Source organism: Giraffa tippelskirchi, chromosome 3 (assembly GCF_054371585.1).
Source record: "Giraffa tippelskirchi isolate mGirTip1 chromosome 3, T2T-mGirTip1v1.2.pri, whole genome shotgun sequence".
NCBI lineage: Eukaryota > Metazoa > Chordata > Mammalia > Artiodactyla > Giraffidae > Giraffa > Giraffa tippelskirchi.
The window spans coordinates 101,961,700-101,985,090 of NC_137277.1; the positions used below are offsets into that span (position 1 = coordinate 101,961,700).

At 35.2% G+C, this 23,391-nt stretch overlaps 1 protein-coding gene across 8 annotated transcripts in view; it reads left to right on the top strand.

Annotated features, from left to right (window-relative positions):
• The window catches only part of LOC145542216 (uncharacterized), a 41,380-nt gene extending 20,914 nt beyond the window's left edge, over window positions 1–20,466 (top strand). For 6 of the 8 annotated variants that reach the window (XR_014079677.1, XR_014079674.1, XR_014079673.1 and 3 more), the window contains 2 exons: window positions 18,894–19,003; window positions 20,231–20,466. Coding sequence is in view for 2 of the 8 variants with exons in the window: in XM_081580606.1 (XP_081436732.1) it covers window positions 18,894–19,003; window positions 20,231–20,257 (137 nt within the window). In the remaining 6 variants the exon portion in view is untranslated. The remainder of the gene's footprint in view (window positions 1–18,893; window positions 19,004–20,230) is intronic. The other 2 variants (XR_014079676.1, XR_014079675.1) reach the window with 1 other exon arrangement.
• Window positions 20,467–23,391: the final 2,925 nt, after the last annotated feature.

Consider the following 23,391-nt stretch of genomic DNA (forward strand, 5'->3'; position numbering starts at 1 on the left):
CAAGCCTTCTCTGTTGTACATTTGTGGCCTTTAAGGCCATTTTGTTTAATCTCCTTCCTACACTTACAAACCCAACCAAAAAAAAAAAAAGATCCCTATGTGATGAAATTTACTTTTTATTATTTGCTTTTGAGAACCAGGACTCGATTCCCAAAGCAGGCAGCTAATGTTAGTTAATAAGAACTATGTTCAACGGCTTTGTAGGTTTGCACCTCCTTGTGTTCTACTTAAGTGACAAAAAAAAAAAAAAATGAAAAACAGAGTTTGTCAACTACTTTGGACCTTTTTATAAGACATGCTGAATAATCATTAGCGCTCCATGTCTAGCTACTATAGTCAACTAGACTTCCCTCTAGGAAGTGGATTTTTATTGTGTTCCCAAACCCTCAGAGTTTACCTAGGAGATTCACAATGGGCTGAGTATAAAGTCTGTTCAATTATTCTTTTCTCACAGCTAAAGCTTAAGACTGAGAGAATCTCTGGTGATAGGATCTTTTTTATTTGCTTATGTTTTATTATGAGGAGTCATACCATGTGTTTTAGTGAATGACAAGATATATTGGGAGTGAAATGGAGGGGAAATTTAAGACACTGAGACTTGATCATTTTGTCTCTCTATAGAATTCATAAATTTAAGCTTTCATATTTACTGTGCTAATTAATGTACATTTGATGCCAAAAACACACATGTAATATAATTACTTATAGCTCTTTTTATTTCTCAGGCAATCATATTCTATAAATCCTATTAGTGATTTTATTTCAACTATTTCTATTTTATTTTAATTTTTGAATATAATGATATTACTTATCCACTGTTAAAGTAAGTTTGATAGAACATGTACATTTAGAAGAATCTCTCTATGGCCTGAATTTCTTCCTCTCTATTCTTTCCCAATCTTCTGGAAAGTTTTGCTTGCCACATCAGTTTTCTATTTCTCTGAATATTTATAGCACTGGTTTGTAATATCTACCACATATGCTATCATTTGGATAGATGTATTGTTTTCAAGTTGTTTATTCATAGATTTTATTTGAGATTCTCAAGAATAGGGCCATATCACCCTCTATTTTTATTCCCCAAAATTTGATGCAACAGACATCTGATCATGTAGTGCCAGTGAATATTTTACTGTCATAATTATCTATTCAAATATTTACATCAGATTTTAAAAGTAACCTAAATCTTCCTATCTTAACATTTTCTTAGATATGGACTATTTTTTACTTTGTGTAATCATAATTATAATGGGCAGCTTTGTTGAAAAGAATAATGTAATGCAATAGGTTTTCTGCCTTTTATATATGTAAAAACTAACAGATTTGTATATAAGGTATACAAATTTACTCTCAAAACAAGTTTCTCTCTGAAACTTTTCTCAAAAAAGGGCCATTCTCTCAATTTCTGATCTTTCTGTTGCTCTGCCTTATCTAAGGGCGTTTTTTGTAATTCTATTCCTATAGCTTACTTTTTTTTTTTCTTATCATCTCTGCTTAGATTTCCAAGATCACAGGACACTATTTTCCTTTGGAATTTATACACTAAGTGTTGCTTTAATGTTTTACAGATTTTTAGCTCACAAACTCAGTAGGCAAGAGATAACACTCTCCTTTATTTTTTAAAATCTACACAAATCTAACTCTAGGGTTCCCCCCCTGCAAGACCTTTTGCAAATTTAACCTTAATACTAGTTAAGACCCTCCATAAAGGGTTCAATGAAAGTCATACCTAGAACAAGATATATAGTAGATCTTTAAGAGCCATAGTCATCGGTTACACTGGTAACTTTAGAGACGTCCCTTTTAGTCTGGAGGTTTGACAATACTTTGCCATCCTTCAAACATAGGGACCCCACGAGCCTGGGACTCCTGGGCTGAGATCTGATCTTCTGTGTTACTCTACATATAGCCACGTGGTCACTGCTACTCAGGGATAACAAACCTGTTCTTTTACCTACCTTACAGATTCTCCTTCACTGCACAAGCCTTCTTCCTCAAATCTCCCTCTCTTGAACTCTTATCTTCTCCTGTCTTTGACTCCATCTATTAAGGTCAACATTCCTAAGGCAAGAGCACACAAAACCAACAGCCTGTCTGTGGTATGGGTGAAGAAGAAATAAATCTTCAAGCAGAAAGATGCATATTAACCTTTTCAGGAGCCCCACTGTTTTTGTTATTAGACATTTATCATACGTTTGATCACAGAGACACAATGAAATGCCTCAGAAAGCATGCTCCACTCTGAAGAACATGGAACAGGGAGATATGGAGAAGAGTACTTGAAATGGCCAGCTGGTTTGATAGGAGATGCTGTCACATCTTCAAACCCAGGGCCAAAAGGCCCGTGGTGTCTCATTCTCCTGCAGTGAGATCCTGGCATGACACATACCTCTGGATCACAAACAGAGACCACTCTTCTAAGTTTACATTTATATTTTTTCTTAAATGTAAACACAATGGAGAAAAATAGTGTTTCAACTCTGCCCACTTTCAGTAGATGACAATAGGGTCACTAAGTGCTCATCGACAAGTGACAGTATAAGCAGACTTATGGAACATACTTTATTAGTATTTCTAGAATTTCTGTTCTAAAGTTGGACATAAGCACAAAATAAAAGCCAAATTTATTTATTTATTTATTTATTTTTCTCTTCTTTTAATTCTTTCCTTGTCTTCCTTCCCCTATTCCAAATTACTCAGTGGTGGTTTTTTAGTGTTCATGAGGTGAATGGAGCTTAGTGTCTTCCAACTCATCCATCTCTCAAAAGTCTCTTTATGACTGTTTCACTTTCCAAATACTGGGCTGTCTTTCAATCAAGACACTGAATGTTAGAATGAGGAAATACTTTTCTGAGCAAATTTAAGCAAACTTATTTACTTCTTTATTACTGTGAAAATGATTCTCAGCAAACTATTGGTATTAATATTCTTCTGTCTCTCTTTATCAAATGGTAAATTTCTGGGATATAGATTTCAGCTACAGAGATATTGTGAGTTCTTAATTGTACACACGACTTTATTCTGTAATGGAAATGATGATAAAAATGTGTAACCTCCCTCAACTTTTATTTATATGAAAACACCTTTTTCGTATGAATATTTATGTGCGTGTGTGCTAAGTTGCTTCAGTCGTGTCCAACTCTTTGCAACACTATGGACTGTAGCCTTTCATGTTCCTCTATCCATGGCATTGTCCAGGCAAGAATACTGGAGTGGGGTTGCTATTGCCTCCTCCAGGGGATCTTCTTGACTCAGGGATCAAACCTGCATCACCTGCGGCTGCTTCATTGCAGGTGGATTCTTTTCTGCTGAACCACCAGAGAAGCTCATATGAATATGTAGGAAATAAGATCTTAAAGTTAAGCTAGGAAGACAAATTCTGGCCTAATAGCTTAAAGAACAATATTGTCCTCCATGAATGTTTACATTTATAAGAACACTTTTTAAATGCTCAGTAGACTTTATATATTTGTAAAAACACTGAAAGGATGAAAATGAACTCTGAAGTCTAAATGTTTATGTGAAATCATGGAATGAAAAATCTAAAAGAAAATTTTTAGTGATATTTTTTCTCAGACAATCTAGAGATTTTAATTAGTGAGTTATGAGTTGGCATGAAGAAAAAAAAAAACAGTTTTCTGAATGTTTGGTCTTCCTGCAGAATCAAACTGGAGTTTTCAGTTGTTGTATTTTATATGTATTAGTTTTGGCGATTTTAGGCTCAAAGTTTTTGTGTTGTTCTTCAAAGTTGCTTGGTTGTTCCTAATTTCTAATCTGAAATTGAGAAAGATTTTCCCAGTTAATCTCTGTCTAGAAGAAATATATTTAAGAGATTGCCATAGTCTCTGAATTCCAATCAATTTCAATGGAAATTTGCCATTAGGCACAAGATAGTCTTTATTCTTCCTTCATATGATCAAAATTCCTAATCTACTCTCTGGATGTAGATGTTAAAATTGTTTGGTTTTTCTGGAATTCTGGCACACAAAGCAAGTGGTGCAAATGTTTTCAACTTCCACCTGTGTTAAAGTAAAAACAAATAATGTCAACAGAGGTTCGTAGAGTCAAAACTATGGTTTTTCCAGAAGTCTTGAATAGATGTGAGAGTTGAACCAAAAAGAAAGCTGAGTGCCAAAGAAAGGATGCTTTCGAATGATGATACTGGAGAAGACTCTGGAGAGTATCTTGGATTGCAAGGAGAACAAACTAGTCAATCCTACAGGGAATCAACCCTGAATATTTATTGAAAGGAAGGATGCTGAAGCTGAAGCTCTAATACTTTGGCCACCTGATGAGATGAGGTGACTCTTGGAAAAGACCCTGATGCTGGGAGAGATTGAAAGCAAAAGTAGAAGCGGGCAGCAGAAGATGAAATAGACAGCATCACCAACTCAGTGGGTATGAATGTGAGCAAATTCCAGGAGACAGTGGAGGACAGAGGAGCCTGGCATGCTATAGTCCATGAGATGGCAGAGTCATACACAACCTAGCAACTGAACAACAATAACAAATAGTAATTTCTGTGTAGATAGAAAAATATGCCTCCCTCATGGAATCTTCAAAAGTAAACAACTCTTTCTCATAATTCTTGTGGTGAATCTGATAGTGTCTTAATGCCATAGGCAGGACTAGGGCATAGAAACATTTTTTTTGACATGATTCTCTTCAACTAGTGTAATTTTATCCCTGGCACAAGTACTAAATGGTAAAAGAGCTAGTTCCTTTGCCTCTTCAAGAAGTGATGCAGTTTTCATAACTGTACAACCTCATCTCTGTTTGAAATTTAAGATTTTGTACATGTGATTGGACAGCTAGTTATAAAATGAAAAATGTTGTTTTAAGTCAAACTTGTTGATAACAGTATTGTGAAATTTGCATGATCCGTCTTCTGAGTTATAATACCATATTGGCAATAGATACATATTTTTTTTTTCTGCTTTTACATTTTGTGATGTCACCTGTAGTCATCTGCTTGATAGAATTCTAAAACGACTTATTATTCTGGTTTCTAGCTCTGTCCAGATGTTTAGCTACAGGGCAGTGTTACTGCCCAGATTAGCACAGCTGGTTAGAAGCACTGTGCTAAATATGTAGAGCATCTGTGGTTTGTCTTGGGAGGTTGAATTTCAATTAATTGAATGTGCAGCTAACTTACAAAGATCTTGCTTTTCAGTTAAACTGACTATGGAGCAGAGCTAATTGTAAAAGACAAGAATAAATAGTACAACAGAAAACTTAAAAAATAAATGCCCCGGACTACATAAATAGACTGAAAATAAATATTTAAATAAAACTTTACTGTTATTTTATATGGAAAATACGAGTCTATTTTCAATATTGATAGAAGAAAACAGGACATATTTGTAAGATTACCTGAAAACTAAACTTTGATTTCATTAAGAATTTAGTTTAAGAGGCCACCATTTCTTCCTGTGTTTTCTCTGCTTTGGTGTTTACTTTCACACAAGAGTAAAAAAAAAAAGTTGAGTCAAAAGTAATCATTCCAACAACATTGTACTGAGCCAAAATTAATCAGACAGCAACTACAGCTTATACCACTTATGATTACAGTTGTGATTTTTAGATGAATTTCCTGGCTTAATATTCTGCTAGGAGGTCTTTTGTCATTATTCAGACATTTGGAAAATGGATTTTATGAAAAAATATTCTAACAGTGAATACTTACAAAACCTTTCCGTGAACATCTGCAACAAATTAAATAAGCTTGTAAATATAATAAATAATCTAACTTGAAAAGTACGAGGGAGTAAACAAGACTTGATTCTATTTTCTTTGGCTAGCTACAAATAATTTTATTTGTAATGGTTTTTTCAGTCTTTGTAGTATACACACCAGATACCTGCCTGATATAAGGGACCACCAGGCTGATTAGCTTAAAAAAAAAAAAAAAAGAAAAAAAAAAGAAGAAAAAAAGGGAGAACTAAACTGCAAGCCCAGATTCCACACATGACATGAGTTTGGAATTACGCAGTTTTCAAGCATCTAAATGAGTGAGGCTTCATTGGCTCTTTCTTTGGGCTGTGCTATGGATTGAATGTGTTCCCTCCAAATTTATATGTTGAAGCATGTGTCTGTGTTGAATACAGGACTTTAAGTAGATAACCAAGTCTTAATGCAGTCATAAGGATGGAGTTCTGATCTGCAAGAACTGGCATCTTTACAACAGAGGAAGAGACACTAGAGATTGCTCTCTCTCCGCCATGGGAGGACATAGTCAGAAGGCAGCTATCTGCAAGCCAGAAAATAATTCTCACAAGAACCAGACATGCTGGCATCCTGATCTCAGAATTCTAGCCTCCAGACTGTGAGAAAATACATTGCTGTTGTTTGAGTCACCTAACCTACGGCGTTTTGTTACGACAACTCAAGCAGACTACAGCAGGCTAACTCATCCAGTGATGACTTCTGTTTTAAAAGAAGTACTTCATTACTGAACCAGGTTATAAAGCTTTTTCATAGTTCAAATACTGCGAAGCGGTTTGCACAGTTGACTTCAGCTTGCTTTGTAGGTATCCATATAGATATTTAGAAATTGTAATTAACAGGTGAGTAAACTAATTGTCATAAGCTTTATTTTTCAAGAAAGTGAAACTTACACCTTGGCTATCACAAAGTCATTCCCTGGGATGACACATAAGGGCAGGAGATAGTCCCTCAAGGGAATTTTAAAGATCATCACCTGTTTAAAAGACCCATGGGAGCTTTCCAATTTCCCTGATATTGGTAACAATATCTGGCTTTTAAAAACAGGAGAAATTAAACTTGGTAGCATTTTGCTATTTGAATGACCTACTCCGTGGAATTACAGCAGCAAACTAATCCTTTAGGAGCGATGGCTCTATCAATCTTTGGATTTTTCTAATGTGGAAGCTACTCAATTGCATCTCAGAAATCAGGGAGGTAATTACTCATGCAGACAGCACAAAATGAAAGAAAAAAAATGCAAGTTCTGCTGAGTATCCCTTTTAGAACAAGCCGTGGAACAAGGAAAACAGCCTCTATAATCAGTCAAATTCTTCCACTAATTTTTCAGGTGTTGAAGGCTGTAGTGAGCATACATGCTATGAAAGTTAACAAAGCAAAGTGGCTTTAAGAGTGGATTTTATAACAAAAAAAAAGGAAGAGGCATTTCTTATTTTTAAGCAAGAATTCTACTGGGAGTGAAGTTCAGATTCTTCCAACTTTATTGCTTTAAGTAAACGTTCTAGGACTTAAATTTGATGGTATTTTATGGGTCATTTACCAAAAGTCTCATAACTCTATAAATTATAAATATTATACAAAAATGTTAATCAGTGAAGTGAGTTAATTCAAATGTTTTCCTGGGACAAAATGAATAAACTGTAGGAAAGAATTTGAGAACTTCGGTATTGGTACATCCTAGATTACTTCATATTTTTTCATATTCCAAAATTCTAAACAATTTTAGATTTTTCTAGCTGAAAATCCACTTTGCCATAAAATGTTTGCCTATAAGCATTTAAGTAACTAAGGAGGCTTCAGTTTCTTTACAAAAAAGTGAAGGGAGATAGCACTGTTATTATATAACTTGCAGACGTTGGATTTGGCATTGCTCAACTTTCTGTTTTTTATATAGTGCACACAAAGATTTGTTTATAAGTGCCCTCTGCCTTCTACTCAGCCTTCCCTGTTCCCCAATCAAACCTGCATATTTCTTATGTAGGGTGTTTAATTTGAACATTTATTTTTAATTAGCATGCTTCCTTCTTCTTAGGGAAAACAAAGGAGTGAGGGATAAGGGTAAGCAAGCTGTTCATTATTGTGATTATGGACTCCAAATTTGCTGATTTCCAGTTGAAATTCCTTTTATAGATAACCCATCTTTCAGATTGCCAGCCATATGAGAGCAATTTTGTGCCATGAAAATACTAAAAAATGATATAATTTTCTTAGACTGCTAGCTTTTCTGTGATGCTACACTTACAGGGATGAGAAATAGCTTTGAAGAATATTGATATTTCTAATCTATATAAATGAGCTGGCTATACACTTGATCTTAGCAGCTCTTTTCTTCTCCCTTAGAGTTGTGCAATTGTGACTTTAGCAATCATTTAAAAAGCCATTGGTAACAGTAGGCCAAGAAACTGAGAGAGTGGAGGTTTAGTGTTCATCATTATAGCTGGGCTTTTGTGTGGCCTTTAGGAATCACAGGCCATTGAGGTTTCCTTTTGGACAGGTTCCAGATAATGCAAAAGTGAGTTGCTTTTCTTCAGAAATTCAATTCAAAGTTCACAAAACTGTAATAGGATATAAAGATTGAGTTTTGTGTCTCCTCTCACTCTTTCTACTTTAACAACTGTTTTGTACGAAATTGGCATTTTCCATATTGGTGAAAATCTTATTGGATGACAGTCTTTGAATAATTAATGGAATTCAGTCTTGATGCCTAATATTAAAAAAAAAGAATCATAATTCAAAGTATGTTGAAAATAGAGGTATCAAATTCATACTGTTGTTGAAAGTTTATATAAATAAAGCATGCCAACTCTAATCATGGGAGACCTAGATTCATTTCAATTATATTGATTTTTTGAAAAATTTTAATTTCTCTTTTCTCACATGCTTTTTCTCATAAATAGCTATAGGCATAAGACAACTGACATAAAGATATACATACACAAAATGTTATGAGGTATGAAAGGAGGGAGATTGTGCTGATAGTGTGTATATCAAGAAAAAGACCATGACGGAAGTGACATTTAAACTGGACCTTAAAGTAGAGGTTAGGCTGTCTTTTGGCAGAGAGGATCTCAGAGATGCTTTGGGTAGAATAATCTGACCACAGTGTATGGGTTCGATAAATATGACTGGAGAAAGACGGGACATGAGTTCTGATAGTCAAAGCAGGGAATATAAAATGTGTGAACCAGGGTGGTGGTGATAAGAATGGCAACAAGGATTCATAATGCAAAAGGTACTGAAATTTGGAAACTAGTTATAGAGTTGAAAGCAAAAAAGGAGAAAAATACGAATCTCTTATTTTTGAGTTAAGAAACTGAAAATGTGGTTGAGATGTAAGATATGCAGAAATGTTTTCTGCTATTGCAAGTAAGGAACTAGAATCAGGAGTTAAGTGTTATATCTGGGAGTCATTGCCATAAGTGTGATAATTGAGGCAATGGGAATGATTGCATTTCCAGAACCAAGAAGTGTAGAAGAGAAGGGAAAGATCTTAAGGACAGAAGTTTAGAAAATGCATTTCCCAGATGACAGGATTAAAAAAAAATAATCACTCCAAGGTAACTTTACTTATGTCAGACATTGTAACAGAGGAAATTTTCAAGGAAGTTTAGTTAAATTTATCTGTAATTTAGAGATAAGAAAGAAGAGGCAGAAAACTCATCAAGGTTAAATTTTCTTTTCTAACTCCATTGATTTATATATAGATGAATATTCATATGTAGATCATATATAGATTTTCTTTGTGACACTGTATCTGAATAGAATAGCTTGAAGGAAAAAAAAAACTTGTTCACATTGTTTATAATTTTGATACATTTCCCTTGTGATTTCTATAAGGTAGGAATAAAAGATGGCTATTGAGAACTGATGACCAAAGACATTTTCCTCTTGCTGTCACTCATTTCCCCTTAGGCAAGTGTTTCATCTTCTCCCTTAGCCAATCCCTCCCTGTCACAGCCTCTCTGTTTCTCAAATTCAGACCATAAGTTGAATAGAGCCTCTGAAAATAATAAATCCATTTTCAGTTGGAAGATAAACAACCGGTAAGCATACGAATGCTCTAAGGCCATGTCTTTCTCCACTCAGAAAACATTCACTTCTTGTTTATTTATAAATAAAATGGCATCCTTGGAAGGAAGAAAAACATGTGTGCCCTCAAGAGTGAACTCTGTCTAGTAGGAGAAAACAGCAAAAAGCTGGTTCTATCTTTTTTCATTTTTACTTTAGAAAACACAAATGCCTTTTGACGTCAAGATAAGAGAGATGAATATGAATAGAATATATTTCTCCAGTCATACAAACAAGAAACTTTTTTTTCCCCGTGCTCTTAGCCTTCCTTAAGAGGGTGAAAAAGGGGACAAAACTCTCATAGGGAAGGGGATAGGTGGAGAAATTGTGCTGAACACTGGTGAGTGTGTGTTAGTCACTCAGTTGTGTCTGACTCTGTGATCCCACGAACTGTAAGCTTCTCTGCCCAGGCTTCTCTGTCCACGGAATTCTCCAAGCAAGAATACTGGAGTGGATTGCCATTCCTTTCTCCAGAGGATCTTCCTGACCTAGGGAATCAACCCTGGTCTCCTGTGTCACAGGCAGATTTTTTTACCATTTGAGCTACACTGGTAGAATCCTCATTTCCTGTTTTCTTTCATTGTTGTCCTAAAACAAACAAACCACAACAGTATTGCAACAGCACATTCAGGACTTCTCTGAAAAAGGTATGGTATTGCCCTTACCTATGGCATCTTTATTTCCTAAGTGTGAGTCACAAAAGAACTAAATACCTCCTAATGGTCAGCAAATCGTTCTCTATTGAAAAACAATAGAGACACAATATTGTTGAGTTTTTAGCTGTACTAGACTGTTTATTGGGTTTTTACCAGAATTTCTGTGAAGACCTATATGGTCATCAGTCAATGTCTTCTTATTGAGAAGTATGGCAGGTTGGTTCTTTACTTAGAATCTTCCTTCATGGACCCTACACTTTTGTTGCTAGAATTATCCTTAGTCAATATTTTTGTTGCTGTTGTGAGTGGGGTATTTCATTTCATCATTTAAAATTGTTTTTTGATATCATAAAATAAAAAAAATCAGTTATTAAAGTACACTTACACACTTGTCATTGTTCATCATTATACTTAAAAACTAAAGTGTTTCCATTAAATGAAAAATAAGCTCAATTGGCAAAATAGTAAAAATAGTATTAATAAAATATAAATTTGGGCCTTACTATAGGGCATTTTGGTCAAGTTTTCTAGTGGTGATATCATTTAGTCTCACAATAACCTGTGAAGTTGGTGCTTCTGTTGTCTGTGTTTCTAGATGAGGAAATTGAAGCTTAAGGATGTTCTTTTGTAGACATACAGCTGGTAAGCGGGGGATTTTGGATTCAGGCCAAAGCAGCTTGACATGTTTTTAACCTCTAAGGTTATTTTGGTGAAAGAAAAAAATGTAAAGCCAAGAAGTAAAATGAACAGCAAACACATCCCCAGTCCACTCATAGCTACATAAAATATTATTTTGTATTTCATATTTTAATACATTTTAAAACAATAAAAATTTTTATAACTTTAAAGTAAACTCTTTTCATTATTTTCTTTCTGTTACTGGTGTATTTTCAACAACATGTCTGTTTGATTAGAATCAGGAGTTGGATGTGTTGAATAAATTATGTTTTGTAAATTCACGGATTTTTGACTTTTTAATTTTCCTTTGCATTCTTTGCTTTTTTGCTATCATTGCTTTCATTGCTATCATTTTCCTACCTTCTAGAGCTGCATTTTAATTTATTTTTAATCTTATTTTTGGAAATAATAAAATTAGATAGCAGCAAATTTACTTTTGAACATCATTTTGACTGAATTCCATAGGTTGTAGTTGGGTGGATTTTTATTTTTCTTAGTTTTTAGATCAGTTTACTGTAATTTTCATATCCGCTTTGATTCTATAATTTTTAGGGAGAATTATAATTTTATTACCTAGCTTTGGAGAACATTACTGTTGCTATTATTTTAAATTTTATTATTTGTTTCTAGTTTATGACACTGTGGGTAAGAAAACAGTCTGAATTTGCTTTATGTTTTGAATTATATTGACTTTCTTTTGTGTATCTTATTAGAAATTTTATTTTTGATTCTTCTAAACAAGGCAAGCTCTCAAGAGGACAATTTACTTAAAACTAGAATTCACCTTTTTAATTTGCATTATTTAAACACTCTAGGTTTTAATTTAGGTAGTTCATAATAAACTAATCAAAGATTACTGCTTTAATTTTGTTTCTGCCCATTCCTATTTTTGTTTCTAAGACTTTTGCTCTATATATTTTGATAGTAGTGGTGTAGTAATATAATCTGATAGTCAGACTAGGACACTTTAAAATTAAAGGAGGTGCTATTAATGGGGATGGGACACAGGCTTATATTGGGATCATCCTATGAAAATTTGTATTTTTGGTTACCCTATGCCTGTTTCCTTTTTTGCTGTCTGCCTAACAGAGAAATTGCCATCTCTGAGAACTACTATAGTTAGTACTTTTGGGTATTATTGAATTTGGGGAAGAATGTATTAACCTCTTTTTACCAAAGTGTTCCAAAGCTTGCTAATAGTCCTGATAAAGACCTGACATTGATAAAAAGCCTGAGTTATAAAAAAAAAAAAAAAAAAAAGCCTGAGTTATGCATAGAGCCATACCCTTTTCTTCCCTGAGCTGCATATTCTTGGCTTCCCCTGAGACACACTATCCACTCTCTCCACCCTCTTCTGTGTCCTAGGTGATCTGAGATTCAAAACACCTTGCCTTTTGGCTTCCAGCAGGATTTTGCTGGAGTTTCCCAGGTGGCTCAGTGGTAAAGAATCTACCTGCTAAACAAAAGACGTGTGTTCGATCCCTGGATTAGGAAGATCTCCTTGAGAAGGAAATGGGAACCCACTCCAGTATTCTTACCTGGGAAATTCTTTGGCTAAAGGAGCCTAGCGGGCTCCATGGGATTATAGAGTCAGAGATAACTTAGCGATTAAACAGCAGCAGCAGAAGGATTCCACTGATTGACACTCAGTAGGATTTTGGAGAAAAAGGGAAGAGTGATGGTGATGAGCTTGATTGTGAGTAGTCAAAACTGCATTGATGTTGCCCTACACCCGCTCACACCTTGGTAAAGATCCCTTTATTGAACTCTCCTCTGGGATGTTCCGTCTGTTTCCTGCCCACTCCATGTCTAGTACCCTATCCATGAGTGTATGACTGGTTTTATTCCTATATGAAAATGTTTCATAATAATTAACATTTTCATCAGAAACATCTAAGCAATAGTAGAGAGATTTTTTTTTAAAGATAAAAATCAAAATATTTACCTAGGCATTCTGTAATTATTAAATTGTTTTTAAACAAAGCAAAACATCTGGTAACTGGAAATAAATGCCTCTCATCAATTTCTTAAAATGCATTCACTGATTTATTTCATTAAATTCTGAATTCTTATCATTTACATTGAAGGCAAGTGTGGCCGCAGCTCTTTTGGATTTTATAGTGTATGTGGGAAAGCACCTAGCTGGAGATGTGATGATGACCATGAAAAGGATGAGCAATGATTCTGGTGAAGAATAACAAGAAGACATAATCTAGAGGCATGTGTGCATGTGAGGGGGAGTATTAAGGAAAGGATATAACATTTTAAGTTGAGACCTGAATGATGAATTAGGTAAATGAAGGGTAAGAATGTGAGGTTAGGATGATTCAGGCTGGCATGTTCAATAAAGATTCTGAAGGAATTGGTCTTTACGGGCATTTACTTTATGGAAAGCTACTGAAATGATTTACTCAGAAAAGTAACAAGAGCTATTTGTTTTTTAAAAAAGATCCCCCTGAGTGATTAGTGAAGTCTGGATAGAAGGAAATTAGAACTGGAAGCGATTAGATAGCTATTGGTGGTGGTTTAGTCACTAAGACATGTCTGACTCTTTGCAACCACGTGGGCTCTCGCCCACCAGGCTCCTCTGTCCATGGGATTCTCCAGGCAAGAAAACTGGAGCGGGTACACTGGAGCCATTTCCTTTTCCAGGGCATCTTCCCAAGCCAGGGATGGAAGCCTGGTTTCTGGCATTGCAGTCAGATTCTTTACTGACTGAGTCACCAGGAAAAACCAGTAGTCTAAAAATATTGGGTGGTGCCCTGGAATAAAGGCAATGAGAATGGAAAGGGATGGAGTTTTCCAATACAGCAAGGGTGAAATTATATCCCACGATATGATTTTACTGACTGAAACTTGCAATTGATTAGATGAGTATAAGATTGTGATGAATATGAGTAAATGATTAATTTTAAGTATATGTGCCTATTAAAATCAGTTGCAGTGACCTCTCTGGTGATCCAGTGGCTAGGACTCCAGGCTTCTAATGCAGGGGGCCTGGGTTCAATCGCTGGTCAAAGAATAAATATTTTTTTTAAAAATCAATTGCATATGTTTTTAAAATTATAGTTTTATTTTGTCTGTATCCTGGAGATCCTGATTAAGTAGGTCCCTTGGACGTTCTCTCCATATGGAGAGAACTTAATTTGGCTTTAACACTCTCCTACAGTTTTAACTCTCTCCTCCAGTTTTCTTCATACAGAGAGAATTTAACTTGGCTTCCTCATAGCAGAGTGTCTTCAGAACTGGCAGACAGTTATACCAAGGATCAGAGCCCTAAGAATGGGTGTTCTAGGGAGGATGTATTGTTGTTTATGATGCAACCTTGGAATATGCATAGCATTTCTCTGCCATACTCTATTGATTAAGCAGTCATAAGGCTGCCCAAATTCTAGAGGCAGGTACATACACCTGATTTCTCACTGGGATTAATGGCAAAGACTTTTAAACAAAATATTTAAACTCAGTGTTTTAAAACTACCACAGATGTTTGTCTGTTTCCTATTGATTTTCCCTCTTTGCTTATTGTGGCTATGAATCATTTGTAGTTTATGATTATTGAAAATTGTTTTGACCGTGTTGCCATCTATCCTCATATTTTTTCGGGTTAAAAATATCATATTTAAATAAAAATGAGTAAAAATGAACTAAATAACTGAATTTTCAGAGATTGTCTAAGATCAGATCTATTGATAATTCACTCATAGATGACAACTCAATTTTAAGATTACGCAGGCAAAACATGTGGTAAGATTTCAGGGTAACAGATATTAAAAAATTGAGAGAAAAAAAGTTGAAAATTATTTGATATGATCACATTTATATTGATGTCAACATTCTATTTTGCCTCTGCTAATATTTTTTAAAAAATTCTAAAAAGTTGCGGTATCTGAGTTTTTGTAACCAATGCTTGAATCAAATCTAATTTTGAGGTATTTCTTGGTAATGGAAACTACACCTGGATAGCACCAAAGTATCAAAATTAACACTTTTTTTCTCTTTTTTTGTAGGTTTCAATAAAATTTGTTTTATTTAATTCTAGGTAATTTATTTTTATGACTTGGCACAGAAGACTTTATTTTAAAGTACTTATTAGGAGAGGATTTATTTTAAAAATATGGATTGAATTATAAATTATCTATATTAAATTTTATATCTTCAGAGACTGAAGTTTCACTTGTATTTTTTGAATAAATCTATATGTTAATAGATACACCATTTAAAATGATAAAATAGAAACAATTTTTAATCATACTGCAGAAAAGCTTTGAAAGAGGCCTTAATTAATAAATATGGATCAATGTTCGAAACCTAATGTTCTTTTAAGAAAGATCACCTATTTAGCCCTCATGTATTTAACACATATACGCTTCAATATATTTGATTGGGACATTAATAAAACCTTATTGCTTATATTAGCATCCACTTGTATAAAACAATTAACAGGCAAGAAGAACCAGGCACAATACATTAATCACTGATACAAAAGCAGAACAATTTAAAGAGTTTGTTGAAGATAATCACTTTTGATAAAAATAGGAAAATGAAATGTAATATTATTCTTTTAATTAGTCTATATACATGAAAGTGTAGGGGGATGATGTTCAAAGACCATATAAAACCATAGCAGGAGGGCTCTGTAACAGCCATATCATAAGCCAAAGATCTATGCTTTGTGTGTTAGGAAAAGACTAGGGTCTTCATTATAATGATAAATAGTGTGTTTAAGCAAATGGTCATGTCTAAAAAGTGTTTGTTTATTTTCAAAGAACACATATATTTACCATTTTAGAATTATTTTTAGGTTGCTACCAGATAATTTTGGATCACACAAAAGAGAGATAAATACTAATGTCATTCTGAAGATATCTCACATGCAGAAAACTTACATTTGGCCTAGCAGTATACCACACATCCTTTTGCTTCCTGAAGAGGTGTTTTAGACACTTTCTATTGCAATTGTGCTTTTATCAAGATATCAAGGGCCTGCTGAACATGATTCCTAGAGACTATGTCTTAAAGTGACACCCTTGTAAAACGTTCCCTAAATGGTTTATTGTCAACCTCTGGCAACCAGATAACTAACCCCTATGAAAAAAATTGTATCAGTAAGGGCAAATATCCTCACTAACCTAAAGCACAACTGGAGAGATACTCACCAAAGCCTATCTCTTAGATGAGGGCATTGCAGCCAAAAAGAAAATGGCAAGAATGCCTTTGTAATAGTTTAGCAGTTGAGTTGTCAATTTGGAAAACTTGGAAGACATGAGGAAAAGGAAATTCTAATAGTGAGGTCATGTGAAATACAATCACTCATGAGATATTATTGGAGAGAGATATCCAGGTTTAGTCCTTACATGGAGCAGTCCCAGGAAGCCAAAGAGTACAAGTACTCAATCAGTATTGAGTAAATGAATCAAAAATAAATGTGAGAGAAGAGGGGAGGTTATTCATTCTTTTTTGTTGAGCACCTACTATTTTAAAGGCTTTGTATTAGATTCTGTAAGTACATACTCATGTCTACCAGATTTCATTGGTCAAAGTTGTGATAAGGCCACATCTGACTTCAAATGAGACTGGAAGAGGCTGTTGAATCTTGTGGACAGAAGGAGAAGGAAAATTATTTGGTGGACACATAGGCGACTCTTGCCAGAGTTTACGTTTCTATCCTATCAATCAAATTCTTCCTTTCAAACATATACCACACACACCCTTCCCAAGGCCCACCTTGGCAGTGTGGGAGGTTCTTTAAGTCTTAAGTCCTAACTTCGCTGTATATATATCTATATATGTATATGCTATATATCTATCTATATATATGTATATATACTATTAGAATTTCCTTTCACCTATATGCACACATACATACATACATAGATACACACTGTATCTATATTAATATATAGCATATATGTGTATAGATGTTATTTTTAAATAAGGATTGATTTTACATAAAGAGCCAATTTCATGATAGATAACACTTTCTTTTCATCTCTCTTTGAAAGAAAGTACTTATTTTAAAGTCTGATCTTTCATTGAGGATATATTTTTTCAAGGATCTTGGCTTTCTTTGGTGTCTCAATTCCAACTCTTCAGCTCACATGTCTCTAGGATTTTATAATTTGTCCCTTAATGTCCATTAAATCCCAATTCCTTGGTTACCAAGGTTCACAACAACCACACACTGTCCGTCAGTTCACAACCACAACCAGGACAGCTGAATCTTGCATTCATGTCTATTTTAGGTTTTTAATTTTTCTCCAGGGTCTGCCCTTGGAGATAACTCATTGCCTCATGAGGTCAGCTATGCGCACAAAAGGCCTTATGTTATATTTTCTATATTTCTAAATAAGTTTTTCACAGTAGGGGGGCTTTGCGATGGCTAGTCAATCATATTACTGGATGGAGAAGAAAATGGCAACCCAATCCAGCATCCTTGCCTGGAGAATTTCATGGACAAAAGAGCCCTGGCAGGCTACCGTCCATGGGGTCGCCAAGAGTCAGATATGACTGAGCGATATTATTATTATCACTGATATTATTGGAAATGCAAGTCCTGGGACTGAACTTTGGAGCTGGACTATGCTATACATTTCAGGTTGCATAGACCTTGTAGCCATAATGAAAGAAGGGAGGATTGTAGCAAAGAAAAACTGGTCAATTTTATAAAAGTTGCAATCTACTGTGTAGGTATTGCATTTCTTGTTTTTGTAATTTTAAAGTCTTAAGTCTTAGAACATACTTTTAATATAATCTACTTAATTTCTTCAACACTGTTTTCTTGTATGTGAACTACTGGGAAGCCCCATATGTGAAAAAACTGAGGACAAAAAAGTCACAGACTTTTTCAAAGATACAGTGCTACCTCACAGGTCTCTTGACAGTATCATATGCCTTCTTATTTATTACCTTGTACTCACAGAAACTTTGAGGAACTTAACTTAGGCTTAGCTTGACTAAAATTGCTGTGATATATTTCAAGTGATCTAAAAATAATTTTTCCTATAAAAAGAAAGCAAAATACAAGAATATCCTCAAGACTGAAAAATGCATTATGATGTTAGCTACAGCAAAATGTTATTTAGTATAAATTTTCATATTCACAATGAACAGGGCAAGAAAAGTAAATTTTAAGGGAGTAAGATTCTTTAAATAGGATAAAATTCAAAGGACATTCACACAGAAATCTAATTTAATAATGATAATTGGTTCTGTTTAATTTCACTTTTTAAAAAAAAATAAATTTATTTATTTTAGTTGGGGGCTAATTACTTTACAATATTGTAGTGGTTTTTGCCATACATTGACATGAATCAGCCATGGGTTTACATGTGTTCCCCATCCTGAACCCCCCTCCCACCTCCCTCCCCATCCCATCCCTCTGGGCCATCCCATTGCCCCAGCCCTGAGCATTTGTCTCATGCATTGAACCTGGAATGGTGTTCTGTTTCACATATGATAATACACATGTTTCAATGCTATTGTCCCAGAACGTCCCACCCTCACCTTCTCCTTCAGAGTCCATAAGACTGTTTTATGCATCTGTGTCTCTTATTCTGTCTCGCATATAGGGTTATCATTACCATCTTTCAAATTCCATATATATGCATTAGTATACTGTATTGGTGTTTTTCTTTCTGGCTTACTTCACTCTGTATAATGGGCTCCAGTTTCATCCATCTCAATAGTAATTTCACTTTTATCATAGCCAAGGTTTTTAATTTTTTTCCCCCAACAATGTAGTCAAGTATCTCATTTTTTCCCTAGAGGGTTTACCAATGTCCAGAACTGTTGGATGGAAGCTTGGCTATGAGTTAGTGTTGCAAGATTCAGAAAACAACAAGAAAATAGGACACCCAATTAAAGTTGAATTTCAGGTAAACAACCAATAAATTTTAGTATAACTATTTCATAAAGGCACAGATATTACATGGGACATACTTACACTAAATATTTAATATTTGTTTATTTGAAATTCAAGTGTGACTGACTGGTGCATGTGCATGCTAAATCACTTCAGTCATGTCTGACTATTTGAGACCCTATGGACCATAGCCTGCCAGGGTCCTCTATCCATGGGATTCTCCAGGCAAGAATCCCGCAGTGCATTGCCATGCCCTCCTCCAAGGGATCTTCCTGACCCCAGGATCGAACTCCCATCTTTTACATCTCCTGTATTGGCAGGCTAGTTCTTTACCACCAGCACCACCTGGGAAGTGTAACCGGTAACCTGTATTTTATCAGACAACCCAACTATGGGTAATATGCCAGAGGGGCAAGGGGGCCCACAGCAATGATAGCTGAGTGCTGAGTCCATAATTTCCTGATTTTCTTGGAAAAAGAGTGAATTTTCATTTCATGGACTCTCCACTTTTACTTTCGTTGCTCTTTTCTATTTACCTACCTGCTCCTCTTTATAATAGTGAGGAAGTAGAATATATTAAATGCTTTCCTGACAGCTCAGTTGGTAAAGAATCTGCATGCAATGCAGGAGACTCCGATTCAATTTCTGGGTTGGGAAGATCTGCTAGAGAAGGGACAGGCCACCCACTCCAGTATTCTTGGGCTTCCCTTGTGGCTCAGCTGGTAAAGAATCTTCTAGCAATGCAGGAGACCAGGGTTCAATTCCTGGGTTGGTAAGACCCCCTGGAGAATATATTAAAAAAAAAACAAACTCATGTAGATTAACGTTTCAACTTGAAGCCCTGTTAATTTGTGTTTATTTATAATATATATATATACACATACATATATACATACATATTTACACACACATCAATTCACACATATCACATATCAATACACACATATCACAATTCAATGTTGTTTTCTTCTTTAGGGAGTAGAATTTCAATTTTATTCTCCATTCTTCCAACACAATTACATTTAGTGAATCAGATATTTTCTTGTCTATTCGATTGCTAAGTTCACCTTAATGGTTAATGAATAAGTGGAATTCTCACACTGATTCAGTAATATATCTCCAGTTATCTTTTGCCACCATGAAAAGTTTTTATTTATGACCATACCCTCATCTGCCCTTTAGCCAACATTCAATCCATTACATGTACATTTATGTCCATTTTGTTTTCCTCTTTTTGCAGACCTCAATCTTTCTGCCAAGACCTTGATCCCTGATGTGGAACTTTATCAAATGCTGTCTGGAAATGTAAGAGCACACTCTTCACTGCAAAAGGACAAAGCCAGTGCCTTCTTTTAAAGGCGGGAGGGTTCTGAATGAATAAACATTGGCATTTCCTGTTGGGCCTCTGTCAGAACCAAGCTGTTCCAGATACGAAATTTCAATTAAAAATTTCAAGAGGTATTGTATGAAAGGGCATCATTGGTCTGTTGTCTAGTGATTTCATAGTTTACAATAAGACTTCTCAAACCATTTGTCAATGGTTGAGGAAGAAGACAGAACAGTCAGTGCTAAGCATTGCCCCAGAATGGACAATGGGAGTGAAGAAATGTTTTTCCCTTCTTTTTTTTTCTCAGCTAAAACTATCTGTGGTAAAGGTCTTAGGAATAGATCAATTTGACTGCTTTATCCTAAGAGAGGCTTGGTGAACTGTGAATGAATATTCAGTCTTTTTAGAGAAACATTGATTACATTTTAGTAGTTGGTATAGGTTTTATGAGCAAACATATGTTTCCTATTCCAATTTGCTTTGGGATGAATGCAATTCTTTAGAACAAAGCGCCATATATATATCTGTGTCTCTATACCTATGTATCTGTGGATAAGAATTCTCTTTTAAGAGCCGAATAAAGCTTGAAAGACATAAATTATCAAGATTTTTATTCAGCTAAGATTATAATTATAACCCTTTTCATACTCTGTTAAAACTTTAATTTTTTCCGATTCTTCATTTTAGGACTGGAGTGTACTGATAATTATCTGACCTTAGCTGATAATGAAAAGGGAAAACTGTAATGTAATCTCTGTCTCTTCACCACTGAGTTTGAACACCCCTTGCTGGGGATCAAAATTGTGGAGAATATTTTATATACACACACACACACACACACACACACACACACACATATACACACGTTTGAAAAAACCTAAACACTCGTGTTTCTTGCAAATTTTTCTAAATTTTATCTTTAACTATTGACATCCATGTTTTCAAAAATTAAATACTTCAGGTGACAAAATAAGGACCAAATATATTTGTTAAACATTTTATGATGATCTTATAATCTATTGAACACTTATTTGAAAACAACATTCAGGTAAAATAGTAATACATTTTCTTTAAAAATGTTTCAAGCTCTACAGAAGTTATCAAGAATCATACCTTTACCTTTTTCCTCAATTGTACCTCTCCTCAGGCTTTACTACTGTGTGTTTCAAGTATTTGTTCCAAGTTTAGGTACACATATATGAATATAGTTATCTTTGATGGTTTCTTCTTTGAATATTCTAGATATTGGAGTTCTCCAATGTTCAGTCTTGTCTCCCTTCTCTGTATATTCTAATTGTGGAGTTTCTTTTTTTGAGTCTACAAATTCTTTAACGTCCCTTTTCCCTCAATGATAGGTAGGGTCCAAGTACCTGCTTCCTGAATTTGTGTGGGTTCATGACTGCTTTGATCCACAGAGTATAGTGGAAGTCACACTGTGTCACTTCTTAGTTTAGGTTATAAAAAGTAGGCAGATCTGTCTCATTTTCTTCAAAGATTCTCTCATTGATGTTATTCTCTTTGCTATGTCACCTTGCCATAAGAAGTACAAGCCGTATGCAGAGATCATATGTATGCATTTTAGTCCAGATCCTAAGTAAACTCTTCTAATTGACCAGACCAGGCACCAAATATGTGAGTGAAGGACTCTTTGGATGGTTTTCTCCATGCAGCCATTCCCAGACATTCTGGAGAACAGACCATTTCCATTGATCCTTGCCTGAATTATCAAACCACAAAGTCCCTGACCATATATGTTGGTTGTTGCTTGATGTCAACAGATAACCAGAACACTAGGGAGTCTTATTTAGTACCATGGCTTTAAAAGCTATCTATAAAAAATATATTATTGATATGAAAATAACTAACTCCCTGATCTGTCTCCTTAGCTTGCTTTTTTAAGCTTTCACTTGGAGATGCAACAACTACCTATATAATGGGGTTTTATGAAAATTAAATGAGTTAATATACAGCAAGAGCTCAAAACATATTAAGCATTACATGAGTATTGCTTATGTTATTAATATTAATTCAAGCCTAAGATGATAAAAGCTGAATTCTTGATTCTTGCAGGTTTAACACCTGCCCCTCCTCTTGTTATTCAATCTTAGTAAATTGTTCTACCATCCATCCTGACTGCTCGTGTCCAAAATCTTGAAATCTTGTTTGGTTTCTTTCTCACATTCCACCTAACAGAAGGTTCTGTTGCTTTGCCTCCTAAGTATATGAACTTTATCTCTCCAGCTAGTGCCCACCACTGTAATCTGTCATTTGGATTACTGTAACATTTCTTAATGGATCTCTCTGTTTTACTCTTGTTCTCTACAATTCATTTTTTATGTGGGAGTGAAAGTGACATTTCTATCACACAAATCAAATTATGTTACCTGACATAAACCCTCCAACAATTATTTCATTGTGCTTTTAATAAATCCAAACTTTATCCTATGGCCCATGTGGCCGTACGTGAACTGACCCTGGTCTACGTCTCTGCTCTCAAGCCTCACATGTCTGCCTGTCATACTGGGTGTCTTCTTTTTCCTTCAAGTCTTGGCATTCTCTGTGCTGAAATTCCATTTCCCTTCTCGGTTTGCTCCTCACCTTCCATGTTTTTGCTTGAATGAGCCCTTTTCAATGCAGCAGTCCCTGAGCACTTCATCTATTATTTGCACACACATCTTCTTCCATTCTCTATGGTGTTATCTGTATTATCTTCTCTATCACACTTTTCAGTGTGTGAATTATTACTGTTTGAATAACTTCCTTACATAGTTCTTTGTTCATGTTATTGTGTTGTTGTTCAGTTGCCCAGTCATGTCCGACTCTTTGTGACCCTATGGATGACAGCATGCCAGGCCTCCCTGTCTCTCACCGTCTGCCAGAGTTTGCCCAAGTTCATGTTCATTGCATCAGTGATGTTGTCCAGTCATCTCATCCTCTGACACCCTCCTTTCCTTCTGCCCTCAACCTTTCCCAGCATCAGGGACTTTTCCAATGAGTCTCTGTTTGCATCAGATGACCAAAATACTGGCGCTCCAGCTTCAGCTTCACTCCTTCCAGTGAATATTCAGGGTTTT